General features: G+C 32.1%; 1 protein-coding gene across 1 annotated transcript in view; it reads right to left on the bottom strand.

Annotated features, from left to right (window-relative positions):
- Nucleotides 1–506: 506 nt before the first annotated feature.
- LOC107452390 (Dynein heavy chain at 36C) overlaps nt 507–23,888 on the bottom strand; it is a gene marked incomplete at its 3' end in the record, with an annotated part of 105,807 nt that continues 82,425 nt past the window's right edge. The window contains 13 exon segments of the mRNA XM_071180783.1: nt 507–711; nt 1,951–2,054; nt 4,975–5,127; nt 7,568–7,798; nt 10,751–10,888; nt 12,041–12,229; nt 13,611–13,772; nt 14,983–15,192; nt 15,444–15,596; nt 17,620–17,889; nt 18,912–19,157; nt 22,160–22,438; nt 23,467–23,596. Coding sequence (XP_071036884.1) covers nt 711; nt 1,951–2,054; nt 4,975–5,127; nt 7,568–7,798; nt 10,751–10,888; nt 12,041–12,229; nt 13,611–13,772; nt 14,983–15,192; nt 15,444–15,596; nt 17,620–17,889; nt 18,912–19,157; nt 22,160–22,438; nt 23,467–23,596 — 2,266 coding nt within the window.

The raw sequence follows: 23,888 nt of genomic DNA, 5'->3' as shown, positions 1-23,888 counted from the left end.
TGGATATTTCACCTTGAACTGTAAAAGATTTATAAATAACTTGGAATTATTAAATACATAAAAATAAATTAAATGAATTGGATGGATCACGTGATTCGAATGAGTGCAATAAAATAAAATAAATGCAATGCAATAAAAAAGTTATTGCTTTTTAGACCCACTGAAACAAGAAAGCAAGGAAGGCCGTGGTTGAGATGGGCTGATTTGGTCGATATTTTATATGGAGTGATTTTAAATATTTTTTAATAAAATAAAAGCGTTATGTTAATAATTAAACATCTTATATAAATTTAATTTTTGTAGAGTCCAATAATTTCCCCTGGAATAACTATATGAAGTGATTCTAAATATTTTTCAATAAAATAAACGACGTTATGTTAATAAATAAATAAACCAACTTCTATAAATTTTAATTTCGAACAGATAGAAATAAAACAAAGATAAATAAGTGAATACAAAAATACTCTTCCGTACATGTACAGTCGCTGGAATGCTGAAGAGAGTTTAGTCGTCTAATTGGCAAATCAGGGCTACTCCTCGATTTATCCAGTGCTCTTGGGGTTTATCGGTGGGCAAGAGCATAGATATCACAAAATTAGTAGAGTGCCCAGTAGTCGATAGAATACCTCGTCTCTCGCTCGTCTTGTACACTGGGCACAAGTAGCTGTTTTTTCCAACGAAATCTTCTCGTTTAATGGGTTTGAGCCACACCTGGAGAAATATTCAGGTAATAATTAAAAACAAGAACACTGTGACGAGATACTATGTTCTGTAAACAAAAGGGTAGGATTAATCAGGAAATTTACGATTGAAATTTAAGAGATAGAAGCAATTATTATGCAAATGTTTAAATAGGCAGAACACCTAATAAGATTTGAGCGAGTCGAGACACTGAGATATTCTTGTCCAAACCATCTAGTATACGAAAAAGAGTAAGACTGTCTGGAAAAAGACCTTAAAATATTAGAATAACAAACTGGAAAACCCTAATCTGGAACAAGACAGCATGATATGGAATTCTGAGGTAGGACAGGGCCCACTTGTGACTGTCGTATCACTGAAGAAAAAGAAAGTGTGGTCTTCGTATATAAATGCATCTTAGTATATGAAAACTGAAATATAACTGAAGTTATTCAAAATTATACTTTTCTACATGATAGAATTTACATATACTGGGAGTTCAAAAAGGGGGAAAACGATCAATTACAGCGAAAAAATTGTATTATATTAAAAACCTAAAAAAACAGAGAAATTTTCAGAAAATACATAAAATGATATCAAACTTGACCCCCAAAATCATTTCTGGAGAGTCGGGCGTGGTTCAACTTCAAATTTTTAAATCTTCAATTTTTCATTTCAGATTTGGATTTTCCAGAAAAAGTACTTTAATTCGATTTGAAGGTGTTTAAAGTTTGGTTCACAGATGACACTGCAATCGCAAAATTAAAATGCGATAAAAAAAATTTTTTGTAAAGCCAGCTATTTCAAAAATACATCTTCATTTAATAAATAAAAACAAACTTGTTTAATATTTTCAGAAACCTGTCTCATAACACCAAACTTGACTCCACCACAACCTCTAAAGTTTGGTTTCTTAAGATATTCGACCGCTTCTTTAGTTTTCGAACTCTCGTACTACTTGATATGTATACTGTTACCGAGAATGGCCGAAATCACATAGTCATTTTGCGAAAGTTAGAAATATTTGTTATATCAGGTTTGATGTTAATTAATTTGTCGATAATATTATATTTATTCGATATTTTAATATCTGCTGAGGATTTATTACATCAGTTTTCAGAGTACTGGATAAACATCAGTGTAGGGCATACCGGGCAGTGGCACTTCACTTACCAAAGCAACAATGAGATTGTCAACAACCACCCATTTCGGTCATTCACAGTAATATGTATAATTACGTGTACAAGTATGCGTACAATGAATGCTTACTATGGGTACAGGATCGTACAATACTTTAGGTAAGGATTCACCCAGAAGCCAGCGATCATGGTCCCAACGAGCTCCATCCAAAAATAGACCTCTGACATACACTCCTGAAATAAAAATCATTATCATACCTTTTATTAATCCTACGCAACACTAAAGAATTCCTTTTGTAAAGAACATGGATCAAAATAAAGAATATTGATATGATACTGAATTCTTCAGAAAAGCTAATTCTTATTCTGCGCCTTTCTAAATGCTTACTTAGTTTGTTTTTTTTATGTTGCGGGTCTTTGTTACCTTAATCAGTATTGCATCCTGACAAAATGTTTTGTGTTTGTTGAACTGTGTGAAAAAAATATCTTGTTTCATAATGAGGGTGATATGAGAGTCAAAAGAGATCACATAATTTATGGACAGCTCTACCAACATGAAGTCATAAAACAATTTGCCTTTATAAATTGGGGCATCATTTAAATTTTAAATCGAGAAAGCGAACATATTACTTCCTGCACCAACAATTTTAGGTTAATCACAGTACTTACTTTATTGGTGACACCAGATTGTTGATTTGTGATGTAACACATACCTCACATACCTTACATACATACCTCAATAGATTTACCTCAACACATACCTCAATAGATTTCAGTATTACAGCCACGCATTATTTTCAATAATTGGTATATTCTAGTACACTAAATGGCAGCACTTCAACGAATCTTTTCTACATTTTAGTAAGTGGTTATAGTTTTCTCTAGCAGCTTCGAAGTGGAGACACCTTTCCTCCAAAGCCTCTCACTTTTTTGTTCAATTTTTCTGAATAGGAGAATGAGTATAGCATAGGTTCTCAATATTTTTTGGCTCACCTTCCATTTTGCAAAACAAAATCTTTTCTTTTCTTAACAAGATTTATTAAATACTTTAAAAAGATTTATGGTACACTTTTATTCCTATCGTTAATTTATTGAAAGTTCCTACTGAACAGAGATTATATGTTTGAACCTTTTCCTTGGCGATTTTTTTAATAAAAGTAGCCTTTAAGAGAAAAATAGAAAAAAATATTCGCTGCGAAGTTCAAATTATAACTATAAATTAATTTTTAAGCACAATGTACTAAAAATTTTGAGTTATTGTAACACTGTATTCATGATGAGTAAGAAAAATGGCAACATAATCTATAAAAAATTCGAGGAGAATAGTTTAAATTTTAAAATAAAATAAAAAAAATGCCACTTCTAACTGCTTAAGAATTTTTTTTTTACGTAGAACAGCAAGCAAAATGCTATTTTCGCTGTAAAATCATCTAGTAATTGTTATTATATATATATANATTTTGCTGACTTCCTGTTAAGAAAGCTTGGGTGAAGTAGAAACCAGATATCCAAAACACGTTTGGTGGTCCATTGTCAAACCAATCCTGTCAATTCGATTGAAACAGTAAGAAATTAATTTTAAAATTCACTCCATGCACTGGATTCGTGAAAAGTTTATTGGGAAAAAGTATATACAGTGAAACCTCTCGGGAGAGACAAATTTCCGTTCCAAAAGGGTCGTTGATGGAGGTTGGACATTCTTAGAGGTTACCTCCATTGACTTTAAATTTGTTTTTGAAGGAACACGATTTTTTGTAAAATATTTTAATTTTAGTCAGTGTTTTCTTGGTGTGGAAATGTCACTTCTGTTGACGTCATGAAAAGACGGATCCATGAATAAAATTTATAGCGTCTATAAAATTGATTCCAATTGATATAATTATATATAAAAACAAATTTACCAAATATGAAGGATGAAGTTATTTTAAATAAATAAACTATCTTTAAAGCTATTTTAATTAAATAAATAAACTATGTTTTTTGTTCAAGTTTGCATTTCATTTTATATCATAAAAAATAAATAAGAGGTTTTAAAAAATAAGAGGTTTATTCATTTTTTTTAGATGCTTGTTTTTTTAAATAACTTTCTTAAATTTAACTTTCCACTCTGAAAGTAAATCATTGATGGCTATGTCTTCAGTGAACTCTTTCTACAACATGAGATTGTATCGTCAAAAAGAGCACTCTAAATAAGAGCTTCACTCATATATTTTGAATGCATTTTAATCAACTTATTTCTTTTGTTACATTTTTTGTTTTAATGTTTCTTCATGTTTCCTTATTTGACCTTTACCAAATTTGGTTCAGATGTATGCCTGATCGATGGGAGAGGTCTCAATGGTCTTTCCTTAAAGGTTTCCTTCAGCACAAAGTTCATGGAAAAAATTCCGTGCCTCCCAGAAGTGGTCGCTACGTAGAGGTGGTCTTTCCAGGAGGTTTCACTCTATTGAAATAATACACATCAGAAATAAGTTTCACCATGCAATCTTACTTGATGGCATGCCAATAACTTATCATATTGTTTCATCGTACTTCAGATAGCGGATGATTGTAATTTAAGTTACCCTACTTGAAACAACGCACATTTCGGTGGGTAAATGTAATAGAACGGATAAACGAAACTTTTCATACGCGAAAAAAAGAAGAAAATATATACTAATTAGTGCCGTATAATCAATTTACCCAATACTGGTGAAAGAACTGCAAAAAATTATTATTATGTTTGGAAAGACTAGGAAATTGTGAGTAAGAACTGAGCTAAAGTAATATAATTCAATAAAAACCTTACTGAACTCATTTAAAACGCGTTTTGAACACGTGTTTGACAAAAATCGAATGAATATAATAGGCTATGATTAAATAAAGGTACATTTTTGCTTGTGGCTTAATATTCATTTATTTATTAATTGTAACTTGTAATTATTACTGCTACAAACAACTACAGGGTAGCTACTAAATACTGTTACAAATATTGAATCATTTTATTGGAAATTTATGGAAAATGATAACACAAATATGATGAACACTATAATTGAAAATTTACTGTATATATATATATACACACAGTAAATTTCCAATTAATAGTGTTCATCATATTTGTGTTATCATTTTCCATTTCAATAAAATAAACACACAATGATTCAAATTGTCTTACCTGGAGGAATTTGAGTCTTTGAAAGAAATCTGCAATGTAACTGCCGAGAGGCTTGAGGGAGGGGTAGGATTTACTCATCCACATGTTGGGAATCTTACCTTTCAAAATGCTTTCCACCACTTGCTCCAACTCACATGACATCACTACTAATCCCTGACAAGGAATAAATTAAAGTTAAAGAGATTCTTATTTCATTCATTGCGAAGGACGAGATAACTCGTCTTCTAGGAATATTCACTGTGCGCTACAGACGACATAACTCGTTCTTTACACAAAGTTTTTTAATATTATAGCAGCATTTCCAGCGACTCATTTACAAAGATTTAGTATAGATTATTATTTTTATTTTATTATTTTTATGACTGTAAACGCAAAGTGAGAGTTTTTATTGGTTTCAATTGGTTATTAATTTTTAAAGTAAAAAGCACAAGTTTTAAATAAATTTGCTTTTTTTTTAAAAAACATTTTAGCTCAAAGGGTGAGATGCCGCGATGAAAGTGTTCTGCTTGCACATTCTTGTAAGTTTTAAAGTTTCATGCGCCTCTTTTAAAATCAAAAATACAAAGTACAGTTAAAAGAAAAACCGAATACTCTAAACAAAGTGATAATGGCTTATTTAAAAATAGTCATCAAAAGTTTAATCTCGCTGGGAGACGATCGGTCCATTCCAGAAGGAGGTGAGGGTGTCTCGGATCAAGACAATAACTCCCACAGGCTTGCAGTAATGTGCAAAATCTTTCCTGTCACTTGTACACATTTGCCGGAGACATGCAGGGACACAACCAACCAGGGCTGGATTACCCATTAGGCCAGACTAGGCCATGGCCTGGGGCCTCCAATGATTAAGGGCCCCCTTAAAATGGTTTTTCTTTAAAAATAAATTTTAAAAAATTGAGAAAAACAATGACTTTTCAATTTTTTTCAAAATCTTATGATTATTTTTTAGTTCTAATTTAATAAAATAAAGTAAAATTTTATTTATTACTATTTATTTTAATTATAAATATGCTTTCTTAACTGAAAAGGTGTATAAATACTTTTATATTTGAATAAACAAAAAATATATGAGAAAAGAATGCAATCTAAGGGACCCAAAAATTTGAATGGCCAAGGGCCCCGCGTACGCTTAATCCGGTCCTGGACACAACAAAATTTCACATTTCTCAAATATCTATGCGTATATACATAAAACTCAAAATAAAAGAACAGTTTTCACTTTGAACAATAAATATCACATACCAACTAAAATAATTTATTTAAAAAAATTCGATATAAATATGCTTTTTCAATAACATAACACATTGGCAAAGGAGTCCTGATTAAATCTCATCACGTTTTGAGGTGTGATCGCGAGCCAGCCTGTCAAGTGCCAACAAAACCTCTCGACTAATTAAGCTGTAGTATTAAGAAATTCAAGAGGATTAAATGTAGGAGGAATAACAAAAATTAAAAATAGTCAGCAAATTTGTTTTTTTAAAGTTCGAATATAAAAAAAAATTATACAGACATTTCCCAGGTATATGAATATCTTTGAATAATAGTTGTGTAAAATTAGAGAGTTAATTTTCCCATATTCATAACAAAATATTTGAAGGTTTGCTTTCTTAGAGGAAAACAAACTTCAGATTTACTGTTTATATTTTTTATTCGATGAACTTGTCTTCAAGGTGGCTCAGGGCATATAGCACGCACATTCTGATGAGACGATCGACACATATTTATATCACAGAGATGGTTGATCAGTTTGTATAATGCCCTTGGCATACACCGACCATTGCACTGCAGTAAAAAATGCACAGTGGTAGATATAACCTTAGTAAGTCTCTTTGCCGTCAGATTAAATATGGAAGATTTCCGTGGTATTTTTTTCTCAATGCAAATGCAGCTTATTTTCACTGAAAAAGTTATCAGCAAAGACGATTGAGTTGAAAAAGAGGACCTAATGTAAAAGTATTTTTTTTTTCTTTTTGATAGGGCAAAAATTTACAATATTGCAGCATTGAACATTTTATTTTATTTTATAACCGTCGTCGAACAGTCGACCCAGTTTTGGGTTTACGACTGCTAATGTTCTCCTCTTAATTTTGTAATGTTCAACTTGTAATTTTGAACAAAATCCAGAAGATAAGGGAACTCCTGGATCAAGTATGGGGAGAAATTGGCCTTCGTCGAAGACTTTTTGATGAAACTAACCCACATTTGCTTTACATGGAGAGAAAAACCACAAAAATCTCTCTTGGTCAGCCTGACGGTAAGGGAGCTCTAACCCATGTTACGTCTACCACTGAGGATGTTTTGCGTCAGCACTGTGGTCGGTGCAAGCCGGATGCGGAATTCGTACCAATCAGCCATCGCTGGGATTTGAATTCGGTTCACCTCAGGGGAAGGCGAGCACTCTATCTCCTAACTGAATTCAACACATGACGCTTAACTGAATCAATTGACCATCAGCAAATGTTATTGTCTTCTGGGCACTTTTGACAACAATCCGTTTCTTAATGGGATTCAATACACTTAGTGTTTCTCCTTGTGGGCTGCACGCTCTTCTTAAGATCAGTATTAGAATTGCTAATGAATGACTAAAGAATTTTACCTTGATTGCCTTTTTAGTGTTTACAAGAGAATTTCGTATGGTAGTGAGTAGTGAATTGAATCTTCCCATCTCCTGCACGAGGACTGTGTTCATACTCTGTTGGTACATAGTCGGATATTTGAGCAGAGCCTGGCCTATGTCGAAATTTCCTGGGAGACGATTCAATATGTCCGATGCGACTTCTTCAACCATGCTTTCCGAAGACTGACCGCTACTTCCTGACACACGAGCCTACAGGATGCATGAAGAAAAAAAACAAGCTATTAAGATTTACGTCTTATACTTAGTAGAAGTTGGTCATTGCAATTTCACAAGGAGTTCTGTAACTAGCCCTGTACAGTCCACACACAAAAAAAAAAACGAATCACCCTGAATAACTTTCGTTCTAATGATTAGATTTTCACGAACTAAGTGTCAATCTTAATGGTTCGAGGGGGTGGGGTGACTTCAAATGATCCAATTTACAAGTGCAGATGATATTTTAAGTTACAAAATCAGACACATTTTTATTGAGAAATTAAATTTTGAAAAAGTCGTATTTTTAGAATTTGATTTCTCGAGAACTATTCAACCGAATTCCCTCAAATTTTGTATTTCTCCATATAAAATTAAATACTCAGAAATGATGTAAAAAAATTTCCTTCCTTACAATAAAGTTTTTTTTCGACTATTATTAAATAGAATAATTAAAAAATAATAAATACTTAAAAAAATTTATTTATTGCATGGAATTATCTTTGGCTAAGCGAATTTTACAAATGTGTGCAAAAATTTTTCAGTTCGCTCCAAACTTTAGCAAACTTACGAAATACTCAAAAAGTACAATTAACATTAAGTAGTCTAAACTTTGATGTGCTCTCCTCACCGAACTATTGGAACCAAATTTTCTAAATTGCGGCTACTCCCTATATTTTGGGGATCAAAAATTTCAAATCTGTCGGGAAAAAAATTATTTTTATTAAGCGATAGTACGTTTTTTTGTGTGATTTCGCAATTTAAAATATCCTCTGCACTTATTAATTAGCATATTTGAAGTCATCCCCTTGAGCCATTAAGACTGAGTCTTAAAACGTGAAGGTCCGATTATTTTTATCAAAAGTTATTTAAGGTGGTACATTTTTTATTTCTCGCAGTGCACATTAAGAATAAAAATTTATAGAAAAGAGAGAAAAAATTAAAAAAAAATTCCGAACTCCGAACAATCGTTATTCAAGTCAGGAAGTCAGAAATCGAAAATTGTCCGTTTATTCATCATTAGAAAGCGTATGATTTTTGTTGCTTCATCATTAACTGGTTAACTATTATTTTGTGCAAGAAATACAGCATCGAATTCATACATTTGATCAACATTCTTAACACAGATATTTGGGTTGCAACGATTTATGGAATATAGCCTTCCAATAAAGTGAACTGGGTTCAAATCCCAGCGATGATATGAATTCCGCATCTGGGTTGCACCAACTCCAGTACTGACGTAAAATATCCTCAGTGGATCAGGGGTTAGAGTCCCCTTGACGTCAAGCTAACCATGGGAGGTTCTCGCGGTTTTCTTCTTCATGTAACGCAAATGCGGGTTAGTTCCATCAAATAGTCGGAAGACAAATTTCTCCCAATACTTGATCCAGGAGCTCCCTTTTCTTATGGATTGGGTTCAAAATGACAAGGCTGCGGAATTGAACATTAATAGTCGTAAACCCAAAAAATTGGGTCGGCCGTTCAACGACTTTTACAAGACATATATATTTAGAATCCTTTCCAATACATAAAGAAGTTATATCACAAATTAATAAAATCTGACGAATGAAAAGATCAATAACAGTAAAATGTGGAACGCAAAGTATTAAAAATAATTAACATCATCAAATAAAACTGAAAAATGATGCCTTTCAACTAACAATCAAACTAACCCTAATAACTTTAATTCTATCTTCTCTGCGGTCGACTTCGATAGTTATTCATACGCGTTTGATAGTGTTTTTTTTTCTTGCCTTAATATATTTATTGAGGTCCTTAGTTTGTATTTACTTAATTTAATTTAAAAAAGTGTTTTGAAAATGTGTGGAATATTGCCTTTAAGGAACACCAAAAAGGAAACACAAATCATGTCATTTTTCTTTTTCTTCAAAAAAAAAAGTGACGTTGCAGTACATTTTAATTCACAGAAGGAACATATTTTAAAACTTGATTTGAATTGAATATATTAGTTAATGTCATTCATCATAATAAAAATCACAAATATCTTACAATACTTTAACACAGAAATTTACTGAATTTATATTTGTAACACAAATAATTTTTGGAAATTTAAAAAAGATATAAAATCTTTAAAAAATAAAATCTTAAATTGCACAATTATAAAAACGTGTCATTACAATTTCAAAGCATATAATGTATCCTTTTTTGAGAGGGGTATTAGCAAAAAATACTAAGAGGAAGTGATTTTTTTTGAATAAAAGCATCCCTAGTTAATAAGACTAGAAAAATTGAACTAAGTAAATGAAGTAAAATATTATTTAGTCATTAGATTTAGATGATAAGTAACATGCATGTAAACAAAATATTTTAACTTTTTGGAACATTCTAAAAATAAAAATCTAATATTTCAATTTCTATGTTTAACTAACTTAAGTGATTTGAATTATTAATAATACACTGATGTAAGGAATAAAGAGAATTTGCAGACTAAGTCGATTATCTCCGGAACTCCTGGACCGATTTTAATGAAATTTGATCTGTACATACATTTATACAATATGAAACAAATAACCATTCAGTGATTGAAATACACACGCATAAAAAATTAGGTTAATAGGGGGTATGGTCCCCTCTTACAGATATACAGGGTTTGCAGCGTGATTTCATACTTGAAATAAGGGAGTTTATTATTTCCTGTGGCAATTGTCCTGAATTGTGATGTGGCAGTTTCATACCTTCCGACTCCAACGAGTGTTTTGCATGATCATGCGTGTGTATTACAATTGTTGAATCTGTTTCATATTGTATAAATGTATGTATATATTCAAATTTTAATGACAATCGGTCGAGTAGTTTCTAGAGATAATCGATCCAGTCTGCAAATTTTCTTAATTTCTAATACCAGCGTAGATCAAAATTTAAAAATACTCAAAACAAACTTGTGTGGTTATATTTTTTCACGTGACAAAATAAAAACTTGTATAGTACCTGAGTGAGAAGGATGCTATCAAAAAGTAGATTGGTCTCTTGTTGATCTTTGGTGATTTCAGCATTCGGGTGCATACCAAAAACGTCAGGTTTGGCAACGAGTGGCAAGGAATTGGTATAATCCAAGTAAGATTGATACTGAAACGCAAATTCAAATAAATTCAATGATACACGGTGACAGAACTGACGCTTCAAGGCCCCAAAACCAGAAGTTTTGTAAATATTACAAAATAGTTATAAAAAAGTGTGTGTACAGGAAATTATTTGGAAGAAATGGGATTCCATCAACTCTACGCGAATCATTTTATCGTAAACGCGGTTTTTTCACGAATTATTTTACCATAAAGATGAATCCTTCACAAAGTTCGACAGTCGTGTTATCTAAACTAGTCAAGAACTTTAAAAGTTTTGTTTACTTTTCTCTCACATTCGATAAAGAAGTTTTAAAAATATTTTCAAGATTACTTATTTGTATTATTTATGTATTATCCCTTTAGTAAAATAATTAAAAGGGATGTTATCGAAATAAACTTTGGATTTCTTATTGTTGAACTGGGAAAATATGTCTCCCTGATTTGATTTTGAAATATGTTTTACTCAGTATACGTTTAACTAAAAAAAACATGTAGATATAATAACAATCATAAACGACCTCTTCAAATTTTTTATAATGTATAAGAAAAATATTCGATTTAATATGCAAAGTGATAAGTTGAATTTATACAAGCATTTAAAAATCTTGCGGCTAAGTTATTTTTATCAAAATTAGTATAAAAAATTCCGTTATTCATTCTTGGGTCAACAACTTAAAAGCATGGTTATGGAAAAGTATCATAACCAGAATTTTAAAAGATTTAAAATGATACAAAAAAATTTTTATTAGTATTTTTCAGGAAGAAGATGGCGTTATAAATTTTCTACCATGTTAATTATCAGTGATCTAGAGATCACTGATACTTTACATGGCAGAATCAGTTAGATAGATCAGTGATCTAGGCAAATTTCTCCCAATACTTGATCCAGGAGTTCCCTTGTCTTCTGAATTGGGATCAAAATGAAAAAGGCTACAGATTTGAACATGAGTAGTCATAAACCCAAAATCGGGTCTGCTGCTCATCTGCGGTTATAAAATAAAAATAAAATATTTTCTGAAGGAATGGACAGTTTTTCAAAGGAAAAAAAAATTACTTTAAAGGAAATCTATGGTTTACAATTTACTTTTAAAAAAATGATTGGAAATTAATATCAGATAAATTAAAAATCAGAATAATGAATGAAATAAGCTCTTACTGATCCTTCTGGAGGAGAATAATATATTCCAGCTGTATCAAATCGGTAATTGTCATCGAAGACAGATTCCTTGCAGTAGAATTTCGTGAGAAGGGTGTTGAGTGTCCTCCTGTCCCAATCATCGGTCACACGTCCTCCGTAATTACACTCACCGGTCAGGTATTTCAGGGCATCGAAAGGAATCTCATCCTACAATCACAAAGTTTTGCATGAAAAAAATAATAATTTTACGTGCAAATATATTTTCCACAAAATAATTACTTCATTCATAATTTACCTTATAGTAATCTTTAACTGCTTTCAGTGACAGCTAATAAAATCTTTCTTCCTGTAGTTGTTGCGAATTTGTTAAAAAAAAAAATTTCCTGCTGGCCCTGATCAACGTGAATAAAATACAAATAATGTCATAAAAAAAGACATTCTATTTAATTGAAGTAAAAGAAAAAACGTGAAAAAAGAGCAAATAAATGTAGCTCTTTCCTTAGTGAATAAACCACACTGCACTTGTTTGTCTCGTTATTTTTCTACTGTCACTTGGTGTTTCGAAACTGAGGAAGTGCTTTTGAGTATTGAGTATATCCACCATATTTTTGACTTACTCTTCTGCGTAGCACAATGTATGTCCTTTTAAAAAAAATATACTTTAGTTTCGGTTCTATAAACAAGGACCAAGGATAGTAAATAGAACCAAAACTACAACATATTGATTTTTGCGCCATTATTTGTGTTTTATTCACTTTTTTCAGCTTCATTCAAAAGCAGCACAAAAAAACTTCATTTTCACTGTATATTGAAAAAAAATATATTTCCAGCAACGTTCTTAAATATGCATGTAAACCAAACTAAAAATAAAATTTGAAATTATTTTTAAAAAGAACGAAGTTTAATAGATACAGAGCATTCCGTAATGATTGTGTTTTTTTCCGGTGTGTTTAAAGAATCCAAATTAAATACAGAGATGAGAAAATAGTATGGTTCACAGCCTTACTTAAATTAAAAATTAAGTAAGGAAAATACTAAAGTGACATATTACTGTTGTAGAATGGAAGGTAAAAAACTTCAAAACCAGAGTTTGATTGTGTGATGGAACTTGAAGGTGAAGAACTATAATTCTTCCTCTGACAATTATTATAGGTTTTGATATTTTCAGTTCAGTTTTTCTCAGAAGTAATTCGTTGGATTTTGATAGTGTTTTTCGTATTTTCCCCTGATTATTTAATGTGTAACTCATAATGCGTATATTTTTTGACTATGTATTTGACAAAAATTCTAGAAATTCATTTGAAGAGTAGCTATTACTGCCATGCAATTGAAAAAACAACATCTATAAATTTCGAGAAACATGACTTGTCAACTAATTTCTTTCTATTGCTAATGCTACGCATGCTAAAATAGAATTTCAGAAAACTGATAGAACAAAATTTGATTTTTGTTGCTATAGGCAGCTTATCAGAACTTTGGGCTACAGTGCAGAAAAGGTGACTTTTTTAGAGACAAATATGTTAAATAATGAGAAAGGAGCATTAATTATTAAAAAAAGAAAGGAAAGAAAACAAACAACAACACTTACAGGATATTGATTCAAAAATCTGGATAGTTGTTTGGCGCTAATTCTTAGATCAGTTTCGTTGAACTCATAAGGAATATTCCAACCCAAAGGACCGAATTTTCGTCTCTCTTGAACCAAAGCGTGGAAGAATGTCAGTGAATACAAAAGCTTCTTGAACACTGTCTGAAAAAGTGTTCATTGGGAAATTAATAGTAATGTTTGAGGACTTTCTATTCAAAAGTTTTACTGTGATAACTGCGCCAAATAATATGTTCCAAGCAGATGCAAATTAGAATTTTTCAACTTACCTAGGCTAAAATTCAAATGTTCTCTGTTTGTGATTTTAATGTTAGAGTGCTTCGCATTTTTGAACAAAAACTAGTCTCTGACAACACGAAAAGAACTTACAGTAGGTGCTTAATTTTTTTCCAACTTTTTCTATTGTACAATAAAATTTAAGGGACAGGTATTAAAAAAAGTTAAAGTAATTCACCCCAGTCATGACACATCTATTTATTCATAAAATCCTAACGCTGTCAACATATTTTCTCAAATAATATGAAACAAATGATGCAAGCAACGAATAAGAAATCAGTAAATGTAACTTATAATTGGGTAAGGACACCACATACATAGTTTCTTACTGTCCAGAATGATTAAATATCTAAAACAATGGCGAGAAGAGTGTTATAGACTTAAAGAATAGAAAGAAAAAGATAACAAACTTAAAAACTATTAAATTTTATAGCCTATTTTTTATGAACCAAGATGCATAGTTAAAAGAACATGCATTAACATGCTAATAAATAAGTGATACTTTATATAAAATAACAGGAGATATATACATACTATTTCAGCACAAACATTTAAAAAAAATTTGTATTTTATAGTCAAAAATTTTTCGCTCATTACGAAATTAAAAAATAAATATTTAATGCAAGAAATCACCCTTATGTAAATGAGTTTCATAGACGGGGTTTTTAAAATCAGTTCTAAAAACACATTCAAGGACCCAAAGTGTTAAAATTACATTGATGGGTCACAAAAATAAACATTACATTGATCTGTCTATCGAAACTTTATTTTAAGGGTACAAAATCCATTAAAAAAATGGTATGTTTGTCAAGCGAAAGTACGTTTTACAACTTAATTTATCACTACTTAAATAACATATTTAAAATAAGCTCTTTAAACTATTATGATTTAAACTATTATTAAATTTGCTCTTTAAACTATTACTATTTTAAACTATCTTTAAACTATTATGCATCCTAGTGAGTGAAAATCCGATCAAAAGTAATTTAAAGTGATACCTTACTGCACTATTCGCGTCTTCAGTTATGATTCACAGTGATTGCCTCAACTTGTGAATCAAGGAGTAATTAACACTTACTGGTTGCATGCAGCCATCAAAGAATTCTGATTCGCAGAGGGGATCACTGAGGTAAGAGCGAATAATGTTGGCCTTGAGACCTTTTGGAGGTTCATTCGTCATTTTCACAGAGTTCTGAAGAACCATTACAGGGAAATGAGCAGCGGGATACGATGTCAGCCACAGCCTGAAATCCTGATGAGTATTTTCAGTTGTCAATTCCTCGCAAACCTAAAAATAATGAAATATTGACAGTCTAGAAAAATGGGTTAGGTTATGTGATTGGACATACTGTAGCGCTACATCGGTTAAAGCTGATTTACTCAAATTAAAATAACATGTCTTTATCCACTCTGAACTCTTAAATTACCTTGATGCGAAAGACAATTTATTAGTATTTATTTCTGTATATGTATAGCACTGTATGTATACTGTACTGTATTACTGTTAAGCACTCAATTATATTAGAAAAGGTATTTTACCTTTTCAAGAGTGGGCATCCATGACTTTGCAAGATGACAGTTTTGTAAGACAACCCAAGAGCCCAAGGATCTACCGTCTTCGATGAGTTTCATGGCTATAGGACCTTGCCCTTGTCCCAATGAAAGTGAATTCAAGCGATATCCACTGAAACCCTAAATATATACATAATGTTAAGAAAGTATTTATAGCAGATCTATGCAATATAACAATAGATCCTAAATTATTAAATATTTTTTAAAGTTATTGCTGAAGTGTTATTTAAAATATAATCTCACGAGGGAAGTCATGATAATGAGTCATAATAATAAATATTAATAGATATCACTCTTTATAAATATCGTCCACGATAAATGTTAATAGTTATCGTCCACAGTAGTTATCATTAAATTTTGTAATAAATCGATATTTTAAGATAGCAGGTCTTAACATATCGGTATTTTTTTAATTCTCTCGGAGACTATATTAAAAATAGCTTTCGATATATTATGAATACGATAAATATTGTAGTTATAAATATCGTTCACGATAAATGTTGATAGTTAACGCCCACAATAGTTATCGATAAATATTGTGTCATGCTCAATCAATGGAACCTCTTTCTTGAGGAAGAGTACCTTTTAATTTACTGAAGTGTTTCACAGTTCAAGGACATTGGCAACTGATTTGCTTTGGTTCTCTTCCATTTGATGGCCCTTCTATTTGTTTCAAAATATAATGGAATCTTGATTACCAGAGATTCTTTCATCCTAATAATTCCCCTGCTTAATTGAAGTTAACTCCGATTTTTTTTAAATTTTATTTATTACTGAAAAGAAAATTTTTGAACAGGAAATGCAGTGTGGGTATCTCGATCCTGATTGGTTAGTGAAGCGTGACATTTGCTTACGTTAGCAAAAATTTTCTTTTCCTTTTATTTCGAGTAGGACAAGCCCGTCAAGTTTCAGTTCTCTTAAGAAGTGACACATTCTAAATTCTTTCTCAAAGATTTCAATTCTTTTTCTACATATTTACACAGAAACTTAACACAAAAAAGCCAGGAAGCCATGCGGAACATAAACAAACTAATTATGCATCGAAGCTGCCAGGTACACAAAACAAAAATACATCACTTACAATAAAATACATAAACGAGTAATAAATCTAAGTTAAGTAAAAGAAGTATCAGAGAAAGTATTATATTTCAACCAAGTCAATGTGCGATACAGCTTGACTAACTTTAAGTTAATTAACATTCTAAATTATGTCAAGAAACTTAGCTCAGCTTTTGCTGATAGAGATCAGCTGGCACTGACGTCATAGGTATGTGTGTATTGGAGGTCTTCTTTTTCTTGAAGTAGAAGTACCCAATTGGAAAATTGAAAAAATATTCAAGTCAAACGCTTAGAGAGAAAAATTCAGATTAAAAGTGCAAAGCAGCAGTTTTCAAAAAGTGTTTCAGTAAACTCTAGCGTTTCGCGGATCGCTAGAGATACAATTGTTCGGAGAGTGAGGACTTTTTTGTGACACACAAAAACCATTTAAAATCCATTGTATCTCTAATAACATCCACAACTATTTCTGTCTTACATTGTATCTCTAATAACATGTTTTGTGACACACAAAAACCATTTAACATCAATTGCATCTCTGTATTGTTTCGCGGATCGCTAGAGATACAATAACATCATTCTTGTTAAGTTACAGGATGTAGGAAAACCATTGCAGGAAATCTAATTAAAAACAATGTATTACATTGAATGACAGAACAATGTATGACAGACAATGTATGACAGAAATAGTTGGCTGAGTACTCGGAGAGGATGCGGCAAAGAAAGCTGTTTCTAGCTTGTCGAACAGCTAATTTCTAAAGACGTGAATCATGCTGAACTTTATTACATAACACTGGATTGGGAAATTGGCATTTTCGGTCAATATATTTGATAAACTTAAGTCGGACTTGTGCCAAAACTCAGTGTTGTTCCTTTAGTGTTCCATAATCGAAAAATATTGGTAATCGCTGAGTAAAAAGGAAAACTCCGATGTTCAACGGGAAATTAGAGGAATACTGTACTTGCTGTAAACTCTTGAGAATAACTCACTAAACCATGTTTTCATGTCATCTATTGAAGTGTTCTGCAAAATTATGTTTAAATTCATTGTGTTGTTAATAACTTTACATAAAATTGAATGGCATACCTGGTCATCGGCGAATTTTAAGAGTGCAGCGGTAGGATCGGCACCAGGTGACAAGACGAAGACCAAAGGAGAGCAGCAGTTGCTGTCCATGAAAGCTTTGCCCAAATCAAATGGAGGTGGCTCTATAAATGTCTGACCGAGATTACCAAGAACGAACTTTTGGACGGCAGGAATCATCTTATCAAAACGCACGCAACGCATAATCAGTAACTTCTGAAAATTCGACAGCTTGATGTTCCACTCACCAGGAATAGGTTCATCTTCCGGCGTCTAGAACAAATGATACGAAAGAAAATAGGTTTTTGACATGACATTTAAGATACAGCGGTTAAATTTTGGGAAATATTTCAAAAGTAGCATGTAACTATGATAGAATGTTTTAAGGAATTTTAGAATTCGGTGCTCCCCTGGCCTCGTTTATCCAAAATAAACGATGTAGTGTTATGGAGATGATTTTAATTTGTTGTGACTGGTCTACTGCAATGATTATACTTTAGAAAACATCACAATACTAATAGAAAGGCATTTTAAAGATTTTTTGTTCTATTTACTAGAAATGAGTTCATCTTGTTTAATCTTAACTCTGTTATCGTGAATGGCCGAAATCAAGAGAATGTCATCTTTCACCGGTGAATATCAACAATCGCATAGACGCTTTGGTGAATGTCCGAAACATTTGCTACATTCAATTTGATATTGATTTATTCGTTGATATTATTATATTGATTCGATATTTTAATAACTGCCGAGGATAGATGAGGAAAGAACTTCAGCGTTCGGAGTACGGGTTAAATGTATACAGAGCAGTGACACTTTTGACCTTAAGAAACATTGATGTAGGGCATACCGGGCAAATGTACACCGGGAAGTGGCTCTTGACCTTAAAAAAACATCGATGTTGAGCATACCGGGAAGTGGCACTTCACTAGACCAAGTAAATATTTCGGACATTTACCAAAGCTATTATGTGATTGTCAACATTCACCGGTGGAAGTCAACAACCACCCATTTCGGACATTCACAGTAACATCTCTAAAGAATATGAGAAACAATCATCATTTGATGTAACTGGTCCGTTAAAAAAGTTGTATTTTTAGAAATGTCATTTATTTATTTATGAAAGCCAATTAGAAAATAATCATCGGAATCTGCAATTTGGCGCATTTGAATAAAGTTTATGTTTCAACTTCAAGCGAGGTTTCTATGAATCTAAGGGCAGTTCAAGCTAGTGTATTAATCTCCCACATGATCCACAGCAACAGATATGAAATATATAATTTATAATAATTTACCAGACTGTCAAAAAGTGCTCTGAAGGCCGCCTCCTCTTCCACAATGGATTGGGCGAGTCCCCTAAAGTTGTCCATGTCACTGAGTCGGCAGATCTCGTCCCAAGACTTACCGGGCAGCCATGGCAGGGGATTCGGGTGAGGATTGTCCAAACCTATTCCACCGGTAAGCAGAAATCGCCACTCCTCATTGTCGATTTTTCCTTCCGCTTTCAGAATGTTCACACACAAAAGGAAAGAGAACAGTAGCTGTGGAACAAATATTTTCTGTCACACTGCTTACTGATGACATTTTCCATAAGTACAAATTATGTGAAAGCACTTTACTACCATCATTTAAAAAATAAAGTTTTTAAATTAAAAAAAGCAAGGGTAATTAGTAGGCTATTTTTTTTCCAATAAAATGACGGTTTCACTGATCATGGTCAAGAATTTTGGGCTAATTCAATTTTTTGACCAAACTATGTGCTTCCTCAATAGAAAGTGTATCAAAATGATGCTAAAACATTACAATAAATTCATGTATCTGACATCATACTTGTGGTTTCTCTTATTTTCTGGTACAAGAGATAAGAAGATAGTCTACTTTTTTCTTTATGATTTAAATTTTTGGAAATGAGGATTTTAGGTCTTAAAGTGAGGGCCGAATATCAGTTGCTCATATATTGTTTTGAAACCAAAGTTTAAGTCACTTTTATTTATTTCGGATGTCAATATATATTTCCTTTTTTTAACTGGAGGTCTACAAATCAGCAAATCATGGGCGCACAAAGCAAAAAATCAGAGTCCAGTATTTAATGTCATATTTTTCTAATGCAAGAAGTTGTTGTGCTACTTTCTATTTCATAATATGCTGGATCCTAGAAATTTTGAAATTTTTTAATCACAACTTCATGTCTAATGTAAAAAATGTATTTGTCTGCATCTTTCATGAAACTCTTTTTATCCCTCAAAGGGACCTTTCAAATATTACTGTGACATTGTGTCACTTAATTTGGATTTTGTTACAAAATTGGACCTAAAATTAAGCCGACCCCTGATCCCTCGCCTTTCTGTCTGTCGTCCTTCACGGCTTTGACCTTCGGCGGCCTTTGATGTAAGCACATGGGAGGTGGTCGGAGGTGGTCGCAGTTAGTTTATAATTGTGATTTCGTTTAAGCTTTTTATCAGTTCACTTCGGTTCCCCTCTTAGCCACGATTCTTGCTGCATTTTAGGAAATTTCACTTTAATTTTTAACCTAACGATATAAATACCGCCCATTTTTGGAGCCGGAATTATTTGAAACGTGATCATACAAAACAACACTACGATCCTTTAACAGGAACTTTTATTTTTTCCACCCCTCCCCCCAGAGGGTGCTTCTGCTGTCATTCAATGGCAGTCTTCATTGTGCAGAGTTTTCTTCGATGTGACCATCTCTTCTTAAAAAGTCAATTTATGGCTTTCGATATAGTTAACGCCAAAATGGGAGTATTTTTGAGATAGCGTCAGGGCCGACGCCATGTTGTGGTGTCTTCGATGCTATGTCTTGCCCACCGCTCCAGATACCCACGGGTTGTACCTCTGTTGAAAAAATTCTCTCATTCCTGAGTTACTGTGCTATGTGATGTCCGCATGATTGCCATGATGTCGAAATGTTGTGACTTCAACGATCTGAATAAAATAATAAAGTGTTAGTGCCCATAAATTGGATTTATTCTTCTAGTGGATTGAACTTTTTTCTTGTAGGTGAAAAACAACTTCTATGGAGAGCAAGAGGTATGTCTTTTTGTGAAATGTATTCTTCTTCTGGTTTAAACAGAAATTGCAGCATGATGTTGTGTGCAAACCTATATAGATTTGCTCGGCCATTATCCCCTCTCTCTTTAATTTTATTATCATTAGTTGTTTTTTTATGTATTTTCAATACAATAGCACCAACCCACGTAACAATTACGTAAGCATGTTTTTAACAACTTTGGTCTCTCATTCTTCTCCTAGTAATCAGCAAAAATAAGCAAATCGCAAACCTTCCCCATGCTTACGTAAGAAAGTAGCAACAATCGTTGTTTTGAGCTTATCAAATTTTGAGATTAAATTGAAATAAGCAATGCAATTTCGTTAAAAGCAATATTCTGGTTTCAATTAATTTAATAAAACTTTGATAAGAATATGTTTTAGGAATCTTTTGCTTTTTCGTTCAGTAGTTCAAATTCTACATCTTTGAAAATCGCAGAAAAAAAAAATTTGTTTCATTTTTTCTTTCTCCAACTTTTATTTCAAATTTTTTGACATTTTTATCTGAGTGTGATTTGTTTGCTTTCAAATTCTTCCTGACGATTTTTTTTTGCTTTTTAAGAAACACTTTAAAAACAATACGATTTTAATGTCGTGCGTAGGCATTGCTTATACCCCTCCTACTCGCATGTCAGTAAAAATAAACAGATCACAGAACCCCTCCTCCTCTAGGTAGGTTCTTAATGTTTGGACGGCCCTTATACTCTCGTATACTCTCGATATTTCGAAACCTTGTTATGTCAAAAAAATATTTTTCCCTTGGCATTATATATCCGCATGATGTTAATTTGAATTTCTATGTCGATGAGTTTCTCCTAAGACCTTGTTAAGTCTAATTTTTTACGAAATAAAAATTGAATTTTTCCAGGAAAATCACAATGTAAAACTATTGTAAGTCAATTCTTTTCTGATTAGTGCATATTTATTTTCGTCTTACTCTTAAAAATAAAATTATCATTGTTGCACTTAGACTTATAGTTAAGTATCATTACAAACCTATTTGATAGTAGTTATTTTGTTTCATGACTCCATTTTTTAGAATAATACTTTAGAATACATTTTTTCGCTTTTTAGATCATATTTAGTTCTGAGATTGCTACCTCAAAAACCCGCTATCTCGAAATTTTTTTAGCGTCCTTTCAACTTTGAAATATCGAGAGTATACTGTATTTTTTTATAATAGTGTAGGCATCTCAAGGCTACACGATTTTTTTCTCACCGTTACCATGGTATATAAAAAATCAAGCTTTTTTTTCCCCAATCCAGTATATTCCAACTTTTTTCTGAAACGTACAGCCGCGGAGAAAAAGCAAGAATTTTCGTAACCATATGGTAATGGAGAGTTGAAATATGTGGAGAGTAGAAAAAAAATTGTGCAACTTTGAGACACCTATTTTATTTACAAAGGATTATCAAAACATGAATCGTTTAATTTCAATTGTTACGCTAAATTTTATCTTCAAAACGAACAAACCTTGTCCTTCTCAAACAGACTCCGGCACACATTAACGTACAAAGACTCCATGAAAAATTCTTTCAGAATGGAGAGTCTCTCTTCTACGTTGTCTGTCACTTCCGAGTTGTCAATAGCGTTCACATAGAGGTTGATGAACCAAGGCAACGAGTACTGGTACATGGGATCAATGCTCGCCAGATCAGCGATTGTGAAGAACAGGATGGAAGAATGGACAGCGATGGGTTTGTACCCAGACCGTGTCTTGTCTATCTCTGCTTCAGTCTCTTCAGCGAAGACCTGAAATTCACCGATGCTGTTGTTAATTTTTTTTTAAAGTCTAGTAGAATGCATTCCAAGTGAAAAGTGTGATGCATAGACATGTATGTGGCTACTGAAATTACTTTATTTTACTACATTTTATTGAATTGAAGTAAATCAGAGTTAGNCAAATATGCTAATTAACTTGTGCAGACAATATTTTAAGTTAAGAAATCAGGCACAAAAACGTTCTTTCTTTGAACAAACATTCTTTTGTTTCAAATGATTTCTGACCCCCAAAATAGCCACAATTAGGAAAATAGGGTCCCCATAGTTTGGTCAGGAGAGCGATCCAAAGTTTGCACCCCTTGATGTAATTTTACCTTTAGCGTATTTCACCATATATCGAAAACTTTTTTGCACACAATTATAAAATTCGTTTGTTCAAAGATAATTCCATGTAAAAAATAAATTTTAGTAAATATTTATTATTATTAGTTCATTAAATAATAGTCAAAAAATTTTGAATTGTACATAATTTTTTACGTCCTTTTAAAATATGTAATTTTATGTGGCAAAATATAAAACTTGAGCGAAGTCGGTTGAATAATTCCAATGAAAAGTAGGAACAGAAAAATGAGGAAAATCGCAAACTTCAGAACCGTGACACCCTTGCATTTATTGAGAAAAGAGAAATTCTCTTATTCGTTGATTACTTACAAAAATTGGCTCTTGTATATTAAATACAAATATATAAGTTCCATGAAACACAAAATTAACATATAAAATAGATATATGAAGAATCTCTCTTTAATTTCAATGCACGCATTGCTTTTGTCAGTTTTTCGAAGAAGTATATAAAGCAATTCACTCCTCCAAACGTCACATTTTATGACCAATGGTTAAAGTTGAAACGATATGAATAGTAGCAGCTTTACAAACAACAGATACGTGAAGTTTATATCTTAGTAGAATAAATGAATGTTCTATATTCAAAATAGATTACAGCACAAAGATATTTAACTTTTTTCGAATTGGCACCCACTTTAAGAGAAAAATAATCTTACTTGTTTTTGTTGAATTTCATTCGATAATTCTTTACTTGATGATATTACTTTGATGGCTGTTTCATCTTCCAAAATATTTGAACCAGAAGTCAACAACTCGAGAATTTTGTCTTCAATTGATTTCAGTTGCCTTTAATAAAAAAAAGTGAATAAAATAAATTTTGATTTCAGTAAGCATTTGATCTCTACTTAACAAAAATCCCTAATAACCAATTTGATTGATCCATGAGCTTCTTTTATTTCATAAGAAAAGTAAAATCAAAACTTTAAAATATGATTGATGTGAAGAATTGCTGTTTTTCTTTATATATAAGCATTTCATTTTTTATACATTTTTGGAAGTTGATAATTTGTTTGGAAAAAAAGTTAAAGAAAGATTTATGAGATTTGAAACAAAATTTTTAAGAATAAGGGCCGATTTT

Source organism: Parasteatoda tepidariorum, chromosome 5 (genome assembly GCF_043381705.1).
Source record: "Parasteatoda tepidariorum isolate YZ-2023 chromosome 5, CAS_Ptep_4.0, whole genome shotgun sequence".
Classification (NCBI taxonomy): domain Eukaryota; kingdom Metazoa; phylum Arthropoda; class Arachnida; order Araneae; family Theridiidae; genus Parasteatoda; species Parasteatoda tepidariorum.
The sequence above is the reverse complement of the archived record's forward strand: the minus strand, read 5'-3'. Positions and strand labels throughout refer to the sequence as shown.